Below are 11,877 nucleotides of genomic sequence, written 5' to 3' on the forward strand. Positions count from 1 at the left end.
GAAGCCAATCCAAGCAAGGAATTGATTGTTATTACTATATAACAATCAAAGGTAATTCTATAAACCCTAATTCAGTTTATAATTTGTTAGATCTATGCTTGTTAGTCTTGGATTCAAAGCATGTATAATAGAGAAACCTAGATCCAAGCATTAAGGTTTGTATGAGCACATAGGATTGTTCTTATGCCTAAAACCCATCAGTGGTATCAGAGCCTTGATTGGTTTCAGTTGTATGTGATGCTTAACTGTTTTGTTTGCTTAAAATCGAGTTTTTTTGCCTTTGCCCGACACAACTCGGCGAGTCAGTATCTAGACTCGGCGAGTTGGCCCTACTCGGCGAGTCCAGGTCTGACTCGGCGAGTCAGTGCGTCAGGCAGAGAGTATTTCAGGATTTAGCTGCTGTTTTGAATTGGAGTTGATGCTTAATTTGTTTTTTGAAGTTAAAATCTGATTTTTATCTTAAATTAATGATTATCCTTGCCAAAACAATAGATAATTTCAAATCTTTTAAATATAGGTTGTTTATATGATAAATATGGATTATTTCAAATTATTTGGTAATTATCTAGTGACTAAAATAAGATTAGGTCAAATATAGATAATTATGAAATTAATTGTTTAATTTGAATTATTTGTTATTTGATCCCTAATGTTTTGAAATGTTTCAAAACTTGCCCTCAAGTTTTGGAATTTAAAATTTGACTAAAAGTTTAATTTTGAAATATTAAATTCTAAAACCCTAGTAATTTGAAAAGTTTAAATCACACCCTTATGGTTTTATTCATTATTTAAAGTGTATAATTAAAAGTGATTTAATAAATCCATAAAGTTTTGGTTTACATTTAATTAAATTAAAAGTATAATTTTCTAAATTAAACCACCGAGTATTTTAAAAGTGTAAAATACACCCTATACTATATATAAGATTAAAAGTCTAATATTATATATATGTATGAGTAAAAGGTCAGTCTTACCGTTAGTAGGCCTCATTCACGAAGCTGGTCTATCAGGGGTTTTTAAGGAAATTGCCTATAAAATGGCGATTAAATGGGTATCCACTCTTACCCACCGCACTGTTGACTAGTGGAGGGTCGTTAGCCGAACGGGTAGGATAGGACAAAAAACCTTCCATTATAAGTATAATGAAGTACAAAGTAACTAAATGCTTATACAAATTCCTAAATCATAGTTACTTTAGGAACAATGTGAAATTGTATGCTAATCCATAGAATTACACTTTGTACCCTTGTCAAACGTTAGTGGAGCGTGTGTGGTTAACCGGCATACTAATTTGGGGATGACATTGGTAGCGAAGGGTGACTCGATGTTTGTCATAGATCAATTGAGCGTGTGTGGCTAACCGGCACATTGATTAGGTGATTGTAGCATTGGGTGCACCACATGATTCGTATGGTTATTCACACCTTATTTGTGATCCTCGGCATCCCAGTCACAAATAGTAGGGCATAATCGAGATTAAACATGCCATTGAAAAGTTCAATGAATCTCAAAAGATCTAGGAGTTTCAATTCATTTAAAACTTAATCTTCCTTTTCGTTTTTGATGGTGGAAATTGGTATATCATCATTTACCTACCTTCAAATATTTTGCAACTAGATTACGGCATCCCTTTTCTAGGTTGTAGAATATTGTGTTGGATCCTAGCCTTAATAACTCATTTGGGTGTTTTGTTAAGGACTCAATCAACTTAACTTGAATTTTCTCCTGTTTTGTAGATGTCTGACTCTAACCGTGTTTTCCCGAATGCCAATGAAAAAGTGTTCCTAATGAAAGTGAAAGCTTGATTCAAAGTGAAGGATCATTGTGGACTAGCTTGATTTCACTTCCTCCTCTTCCTCCCGTTGTTCTCCCTAACCCTAATGATCGAAGATTTGAATGGTTCAAGATCACCGAATCCCTATTGGAAATGGAACATCAAGATGGCAAACCCGTGTGTGCTCACATCCTAGGGATGAAATCACACATTGATAGGTTGATTATGTTGGGTGCGTCTATCTCAAATAAGTTGGTTGTGGACTGGGTTCTTCAGTCACTCCCTGAATCATATGATAAGTTCATAAGAGAGTATTATATGATGAAACTTGACGCAACCCTCATTGACTTGACTTACATGCTTATTGCTGCTGAATCAGAAATGATTTGGCGAAGTAATGGAGCATATTTGTCTGATAACTCAACCAACCATGCTTCCATGGACACCACCTGTTCCCGCTGCCAAGGGAAGGGGCAATGGATACAAAGCTGCCCGAAGGACCTGAAGAATCTAAGAGATAGGAGAGTTGATAAGTACGGCTCTACTTCAGGTATAAAATCCACTATCTAACTCCATTTAAATTCCTATTCTTTATTCATAATGTGATAAGATTACATTTGCATGTTTTGCAGGATTAGAGAAAAGAGAGGAAGTTTGATGGAAGAGCAAGATGAGTCTGATCACGAAGTAATGGATTTCAATCGCATGAATTCGAAGATCAGATTTTGAGCTTAGGAAGTTATGATAGATTTGTTAGGAGTATATGATTACATAGTTTTTCATTTGAATTTTGCATTGTAAGGACATGTTTTTCCGCTGTTTTTATGAATAAAATAAATTTTGGTTTTATCTTATTTGTTTATCCTTGCAATGAAATATATGAAAAATTGATGATTGTGTACTTCTATTATTAGCAAAATGGATTTGATTCTTAATTATGTTATTTGTGGAAATGTCAAAAGTTTACCAAATAGGGAGAGTTTCTCATCGTCCAAGTTTCAATTGGACAGAAACTTGGAATCATGCAATGTGTATTGTATGATGAATGAAAAACTTTCACATTTGGGAAACTTAGACTAGTTCTTTGGCAAAGTGTCAATTGAAGGACAAGGAGATCAAGTACACAAGGTTGTGCATTGATCAAGTCCACCACAAGAGTGACAAAGATATTCGTCATGATTTACTAAAGTTTAGTAAATATGATAAGATTAAGTGTAATTTTGAGTTGATTGAAAGAGTTTCAATAAATAGTAGAACGAATAAATAAGAATCAAGTAGGCAGAAAGATAAAAGTTTCTCTTTTCTAAGAAGAAGGAAGAGTACCTTTTATTGTGTTTTATGATAAGTCTTAACGATTAAGAACCATGTCTCAATAGATCCTCTAAGTGAGTCTTAGTGCAATTGCATGTCTAAGAAGAGGAATCGAGTATTGTAGAAATGGTTAAATCAATAAGTCAATCATACTTCGTTCCAATATCAAGTCTTAGAGTCAAGATTGTGACATTGAGTGAAAAGTCTTAAGTAGGTTTATAACACTCATCAAATGTGGAACTTGGAAAAGTTTTCTTATTCTTGCACATTTGAAATTGGTAAGTTGTGCTGTCTTGGATAAGATAAAGACCAACTAGGACCAATTATGTGAAGTGTTTTGTCTTGATAAAAACTACACTAACTCTTGAATATTTGCTTTGTCAAGAAATATTTCTTGACAAGAGAATCTTATATATCAAGGAGTCAGTGGGAGTCTTAATGGTCTTGAAAGGTTTCAAGAACAAATCAAGAATAAACCTTATAGATCATCAATAGCACACGACTTGAGGTTTACAACCTATCGTGCTGACATTATTTTGTTTCTATGCCATTCCAATTGAGTTAATTGTGTATGTGAGTTCTATGAGTTCTCATTTGAATGCATACTAGAGCCTTAGTCGATGGAAAGTACATTGATATGTAAGGACAAATTACTAAACTACTTGGAAGACATGGTGGGCACTCGTGTTACCATAAGGCAAGAAATCAAGATTAAGAAAGTCCAGTCCATATGAGGTTGAATTTGTCACAAACTTTGGTTTTGGCAAATTCACATGGATAGGAACTCATACACCATAAAATCTAAGTGTCATAAGATTCCCTCCTTCATGAAAATGACTGTGAGGAAATGCTTTCACTAAGAGAGATCTTAAGAAGATAGAAATTGTGAAAATTGTATTCTCAAATTCGATTATGGTTACGGCATCCCTTTCCATAGTTCGAATTGTGAGATTTGGCAATTAGTTTGAACATTTGGAACTTAGTAACATAAGTTCTATATTGTTTAAGCACACATATGAGCTATCTAAGGCAAAGGTGTATAAGTTTAAGAAGCTTAGATAAAGGCTTATCGAAGCATCTGGTATTAAAAATATGGATTTCAGAAATTCAATAGGCATTGTTTTTCTGGAAGTTCATTTGTTTTCTGAATACATGTCAAAGCTAGTGGGAGCATAAGTGTTATGCTTATACGATAATCATGATAATGGGGGCATAAGTGTTATGATCATTATGGCAAGTATTGCAAGTTAGCAATATTAATTATAGAAAAACAAAGATTCAATTTGCAAAGCTGCATGGGTTGAAAAGTTGTTTTGCTATAATTAAGGGAGAGAATATTATACTTCGTTTCAAAAATCTAAAACTTAGATTAAGAAATTTTAATATTTTCAGTCAAAGGGTACATTGTGTGTTCTTAAAATTCGATTATGATTACGGCATCCCTCTTCATAGTTCGAATTGTGAGAACATGACACATAAAATATTATGGCAAAAGATTGGTAAAGTATCATATCTTTATGTAAGACATTATGCATCGTGTCCCATATGCTTCGGGTATAGGATCAATTGCAAATGCTATAATATTTTACCATTCTAATTTTTTTCAAATGTCTAGCGCATTAAGAGGGAAAAAGGACTAGAATTGGTTTTGACTAAAATAATTAAACAACTATCAAAGGACGATCCAAAGTTCACTGAGGATTGGTCGCTTGTGAGTAGTTGGAAGTATGGTATTTGATGGACCATATCGACATTATTATGAATATATAAGATTCTATTAAGAATGAGTTGTCATATGGCAAATGTGGAAATGTTTCCATATTAGGAGTTGGATATTGAGAGTCTATGCCTAGATTAGAAACTTTTATGCAGGAAGGATGTTCAAATGAATCACTACTAGAAAAACCGCCTTTTACGACGCTCATTGCGCGTCGTAAAAGGCTCAGACGACGCGCAAATGCGCGTCAAGGAAGGCCCTGTCATAAAGAGAGACGATGCGCTTTTGCGCGTCATCTGTAGACGACACGCATTTACGACGCGCAATTACAACACGCGTTTACGACACGCAATGCGTATCAAGGAAGGCCCTGTCATGAAGGAAGACGACACGCATTTGCGTGTCGTAGCCTTACGACACGTAATTTGCGTGTCGTAACCTTACGACACGCGTGTTAATGACAGACAATGCGTATCAAGAAAGCCCCTGTCAAGAAAGGCCATGTCATAAATGAAGATGACACACATTTTTGCGTATCATAATTTTAAATTTTTTTTAAAAAAAATTATTTATAGATTTACTGATTTTCAAATTAAATTTGCATTTCATGTCTCATAATACAAAAAATACAATACATTGCACAAAAGTTAATTTCATACAAATAATCATTCCAATAGTAGACAAATGTAATACATCAAATAATCATTCCAATAGTAGACAAATGTAACATTTCAATATTTTTTTATATAATTAACTAAATTATTAGCCAAATTTCCTAAACTACCAACATACTTTTCTATGAAGAGCATTAACACTATTCTTTTCCATCAAAAACTTCAAAACCTGCATAATTAAATTAATGTTTAATCAGCTACAGGTCAATAAGGTAGGTTTAAGCAAAAGATTTTCATAATAATTAGATTTTACTTACCACTGTTGTTAATGACATTGAAAGAAGCAGCCCAACAAACACCCCATCAGAAGGATTACTACCACATAACCGTTGATATTTGATACTTTATTACTAAATGAAACAAAAAACAAAGTTAAAAAGTAAACAAAATCAGAAGGTTTTAGTCAAACTTACAGAGGATGTAATTCCAAATATTACTAAATGACATTGATTGAACAACCTGCAAATTTACCATTTTGTCCCTATGAGATTCACTACTGAACACATTCTACAGTTTGTAAACTATAATATATATATATATATATATATATATATATATATATATATATATATATATATATATATATAATCATTGTGAAAAGCAAGAAATTAGAAGTGGAAATTTCTGAATGTATTATTCCCATCAGATGTTGAAAATTGCTCAAAATTTGACAACAGGACACGAAACTAGTGAAGCCTTTTCTGAATCACAACATTGAAAACGTTGCAAATCTAGACAAAACTTATATATAAGATGGTTTAAGCTATCAAATTACCTTTTAGAACCAACCACGTCTACCAAATTTAACCTTCCAAACCAAAGGTGAGTCGCGGAATCCTTTACCCTATATTGACACAATGTTCATATCTGTTCATGCCTCTTTCCTATTTGCAGCACCCTAATAAAGCATGCAAACTAATTTTAAATCTGATATAATCATAAATAATTAGTAACAAAGTTTAAAGTTTCACTATATTGACACACCTGTAGTAGAAGCTTGAGGATTTCATCAACGTTTTTAACATTATATTCTATAAGATTCCTTCCTTTTAATCCTCTCTCACCTATAAAATAAAGAGATGATCATGTTGGGCAAGAAAAACTGACGTTTATATTGGCACCATACTGTAATGGCATTGCCTTAGAAAGGGTTAGAGAAGAATTACACTGAAGGAAATAATATTCCAGTAAGATCAAAGGAGAAGACATACTCAACTTTCGATATTAGACGTGTAACACTTAAAAAATGCATCTACTTTGAGACATGTAACACTTAAAAAATCATGCAAGTACTTCAAAACCAGATATTAATTTTCCCATTATACCCTTTTGTTCATTAGAAAAATATATGAAGAAGCAATCCCAAATCAAAAAAAATATTGGTTTTCCCATTATACCCTTTTCTAATTTATCTACTTGTTGAGTTCAGAGGTTGGTGTTTATGGGAAAGCAGCACCCTCTAAACCCACCAAAAAGTGATGTTAGGGTAAAACCGTGTTTTTCTGAAAAACTTTAGGGTTTTTATGTGAATATCCCCCAAAACAAACAATTTTTTTTTCTGTTGTGATGGAATGAGCCATGATTCCATCATAAGGAACATTATATTAGAAAGCTAAAACCAACCTGAACAAGGGTTACCATTCAATAGGGAAACAAGTTTATCTAGATCAGGCAACTGTGTATGCTGAATTAGAGGAAGCTCCAAACTGTTGATCCCATGTTTTTCCTATCACATTATAAAACAAAAAAGTTACATTTAATGAGTGATCTAAAACAAATAAAGAATAACACCATGGTTCAATGTTGGCATTTTCCCAACATATTCATTCCTTTAGCACTACACATTCTGCAAATGTTTCTAATGTTCCACATATAGTAATAGTTAAAACTGTTGGAATAGAAAAAATATTAAGACTACACTTTCAACTTATATAACTTGTTTTGCAGAAGAATTTGCATATATCAAAATAAGCACCCGAATGAACCAACTAATGCAGCATTAATGTTGACAATTCCTGGACAACTTTCTCTAATCCTTTGGTAATAGCTTGCATTTCCTCTGCCAAGTATTTCAACTGCATCTGGAAAGAAATAATCAATATCATTAAACATTAAAAAAAGATTGCTAAAAATTTGTAGTAGATTAAACTAGAATATACCTTTGCTGCAGGTTCCAAACTTTGAAGATCCTTAGAAAAATCAAGAACTTCAGGTAGTTTGTCAGCAAGCACCTACACATATATCCACCATGATTCACAAAAGTTGAAAACAAGATGATCTTCTTTTTACTTTTTACTTTTACTAAAATAAAAGGAAGATAAATAAAATAAATACCTTACAAAGATAATGCATAAATGTCATTCTATTGTTCCTTGCATGTGTGTTTGTAAGTTTCAACAGGCTATCCAACCTGAACCTAATCGCAGACCCTAAAAGAAAATCAATTTTTTTTATTTCTGTGAGTATAAAAAGTCAAAGTCAAAGATCATAGTCAAAGTCAAACTTAACTCACCTCTTGCGGTCCCTTGATTCAATGCATTTCCTAATGAAAGAATTGTTTGCATGACTCTCTTCAATTTAGCAGAACCCCTGGTCTGATACAAACACCATCAACATTAATTAGATATATATATATATATATATATATATATATATATATATATATATATATCAATAAATTAATAACTAATTAACTATCATAACTTGCCTGTTCTACTGTAGAATTTATTATGTTTAGGTTCTTCCTGAGATCAGAAACCTAAATGCCAACAAAATTCAAGTTTCAGATTTATAATTAAAAATAATAATAATAATAATAAATTTCAAAGAAAGATAAATTGATCAAATAATAAATTCTAGAATGAGGAGTCCCCATATGCCTGGTGAAAGTTCAACATACAGAGCAAAAAGATAAGTGAATTGCATGGGTTCATAAGCATCTGATCTGACAAAACACAAAAGAAAGAAAAGTTGATCAAATAACCTTAAATATGTTCCTGGTGGTATACATGGATCTACTAGAGGAAGGGCCTGAAAGTCCATGTTAAGCATATCATCACGTGGTGGGGAATGAGCTGAAGAATCCAATGAGTGATTAGACACAAAAACTAGTTATCATCCCCATTTCTGACAGGTCATTAGGTTAAAAGAAGGTCCCTAACTAAATTAGTATAGTATTGTGTAAAGACTCAATGTCCGTGTCTATTTTACATGTTAGCCCGCCCAAATAATCTTAATAATCATATTAGACACAAAAAATAGTTATCATCCCAGAGTATGATGGATCATTTGTTTTAAAACTGATTCAACATTTACAATGTAGATTTATGAACTATCCAAACAATTTCACCACATCCCTTTAGAGAACATGGAATTCCCCAAAATAGAAAGAAACAAGTAGGTAAGATTTAAGGAAGATAAGCTTTACTAGGATAAAAGATCAACATCCCCTACAGCTTGCCAATCACTTGATTCTTCACTTTTTGAATAATGCCTTGATTGGTTTGCTTTTCTTTCGTTAAGATGAACCCAATCACTTGCTTCACTAGCTAAAGAAACCGTGCTACTTTCTCTTTGTCTAATACCAGATGATCTACTAGAAAGATCATTATCTTCATCTTCTAGATCACTGAAAGAAACATCATCCTCATGGGTTTCACTCTTAGTAGTCTTTTTGGCATATTCAGTGCTATTTACCTCACTACCCTTTTCAGATAAACTTGTATTGCCATTGGTATCCTCTGTTAACTCCATGGATGTATTATTCTTGTTTCTCAGTTTTTGCAGAAGCACGTTGCGTATTTGTACAGTCTCTGGGGTTGATAGAAGCATATAATAATCGTCTTTCAATCTTGGAAGAAACAAAATGAAATAAATCATCCAAAAGTGTTGTTCACTCATGTGATTGTGAATTTTATGCCTCAAAGTGGTCAAACTTGGTACTAATTGTTGTTCTCTCTCTTCCCAACCCCTTTAACTCCGACGAAGAAAAATCTCCTCCCTAGTCCCCCACCGCCACCTCCAAACCAGGCTTTTCCATCATCACACAAACCATCGGCCGTCAACTACACAACCCTGCTTCCTTTCTTGCTCCACCGCCACAATAATCTTCTTCTTCAACCCCGCCACTGCAGTCCGATGATTCCGGCGAGGCTTCACCGTTGACTACTTCCTCTTACACAGGCATAAAGAATGATCTCGCTGAAATTAGTGATAGCTTTATAACAAGTCTCTCTCTGCTATCATCCAAAAAAGTAGTGAGTGAAATTTCTAAATTCGCTTCCAATTTACTCCAGTTTGATCTAGCGGATAATCTTGAAGAGATTGATCCAGTTGGGATTACTGATGATGTTATCAATTTCGTTCAAGAAATCTCTCTTCGCCCTGAATGTTGAATTTAAATACCACAATTAATTTGGCGGTATCACTAAAAAAGCCCGAGGTCGCTGGTGGAAACCCTAGCACGTGCTAGAGAGAAGGGAGGTAGCGATGGCTTAGGGTTTATAGAGATAAGGGAGGTAGGGAATGAAAAGAGATCTAGATGAGAGAGTATTAGAGAGGGGAGAGTGGATTACAAGGATGAAAGATAGATAGAAGATAGAAAAAACAAGGCGGATTTTCAAAAATTTGGGGATTTCGTTTCCCCCCTTGTCTACTAAAAGCGCGTTTCATTAAAATTTTAAAGAGACAGGTACAGACGACGCGCTTTTAAGATAAAGTGCCCTCCGTGTTTTTAATTTTTTTTTCTTGAGATACTAAATTAAGGGCACACAATAATGCGTGACGTAAATCCTTAAATATTTTGAAGAGATGACACTATTTTAAGAGCACGTCCTTTTGCGTATCATTAATCAGTGTGCGTCATAAAAAGCGCGTCATTAAAGGTCTGTTTTCTAGTAGTGAATGTACTTTGAATGTGAGACCTCACGTCTATGGAATTGTCTTGTAACAATTTCCGATAGAGTACTTTGTAATTTCATTGGCCAAGTCTTGGTGACTTTTGTGCTATGACTTTGCGAAAGGATCGTTGCGTAAAATGTTAGAATCTAGCATATTCCAGTAGTGGCAAGAACCTTGTGTTCTTACACTAACAATGGGGATTAAGGAATTGTGAAACGAGCATCATTGAAAAAGTTTTTCAATTGATCTATTTCACAAAGCATGGACCATAGGAAACAAAGTGTGCATGCTTAGAGCATGGGACAATTGTTGTTGTAATTCAAGTAATGAGTTGATTATCCGAAACATTAAATGATAAATAATGAGTGATCAATATGGTGGATAAATAGAAGTGTTTTATTTGCTCTCACAAGTTTGGGGCCATATAGGATTAAGTATTATTGTTATGTATCAGTTTGCATGTTTTGACTTCCATAATAACTAGGTTATTCAAACATCCACAGTCGGTCATACGTTGGAAGTAAGTATGAAGGAAGACTGTCATGAAGAGTCTGTAGATTGTCTGAAAGGTTTAGACATAGCACAAGTTTGCTGCAGAGTTCATGAGTGCTTTGATAAGATTAGAGTATTGGACTAAACCCATACTCACTTGGATCACTTCATGGTTTTATCACGAGTGATTAGTGAGATGATAATATTGTATATTCTTGAAACCGAGACGTGTGAGTTGTTATTTGTTGGTCGGTTGCACATTGATAATAAGTAAATGCACCAGTAACTTGGTGTTATGAAACTTATTATTGTGTGTGATTCGATCAATAAATGCAAGCGAGCATTTGAGTCGAAGTTTATCCATTCCTTTTACCCAAAGTGGGATAAAAGCGATATCTGTGGGCCTCTCGATGATTTAATGATGACACCTAAGCGCTTGGCCAAGCCAGGACTAAGTTGATGTGTTCAATTGTAGTCTGTTGTCAGTCGTCATAAATCGGAAGTCGGGAAACAGTATAGAGATAATGATTGAAATTCATGTCTTATGTCTATACGATATCTTGAGAATGGAGGAATATATGATCCCTTATCTAGAGGACACGCTATCTGATAAGATCAGAATTGACAGTGGCTTTTGAAAGCTACGATTGCTGATCAGGTTCTGAAGTCATACGGAAAATAGTTATTAGACTTATCCAAGTGGGAGACTGTTGGATTAGTGTCTAAGTCCGTAACTATTTTGGTATGTACTTGACCCGATTATGAGCATGGTCCTTTTGGGTTGCCTTCACCATAGCAATATGTAGGATGATTTAAGGAGAGACAGGTTTAAATATGATTTATTAATATATTATGAGAATAATATATTAAAGGAGAAATCATATTGTTTAATTAGTATTAGTCAAGAATTAATTGATAATTAATTTTGTGGCTAAAAGAGATTAATTAAATTCAGGGGACTGGACTGCAATTATTGGATAATTGAGTTATTGGGCTAAGGAATGCTAAAG

At 33.9% G+C, this 11,877-nt stretch overlaps 1 protein-coding gene across 1 annotated transcript; it reads right to left on the reverse strand.

Annotated features, from left to right (window-relative positions):
- Positions 1-6,347: 6,347 nt before the first annotated feature.
- LOC111921087 (uncharacterized) lies at positions 6,348-9,229 on the reverse strand. Its single transcript, XM_023916675.1, has 9 exons — positions 8,921-9,229; positions 8,184-8,234; positions 7,989-8,070; positions 7,811-7,905; positions 7,636-7,707; positions 7,501-7,557; positions 7,100-7,202; positions 6,461-6,540; positions 6,348-6,374 (listed from the first exon to the last, which is right to left on the reverse strand). Exons 1-9 carry the CDS (start codon positions 9,227-9,229, stop codon positions 6,348-6,350), a joined length of 876 nt encoding a protein of 291 aa, XP_023772443.1.
- Between the last annotated feature and the right edge of the window lie 2,648 nt (positions 9,230-11,877).

The sequence above is a fragment of the Lactuca sativa genome, chromosome 5 (genome assembly GCF_002870075.4).
Source record: "Lactuca sativa cultivar Salinas chromosome 5, Lsat_Salinas_v11, whole genome shotgun sequence".
Lineage (NCBI taxonomy): Eukaryota > Viridiplantae > Streptophyta > Magnoliopsida > Asterales > Asteraceae > Lactuca > Lactuca sativa.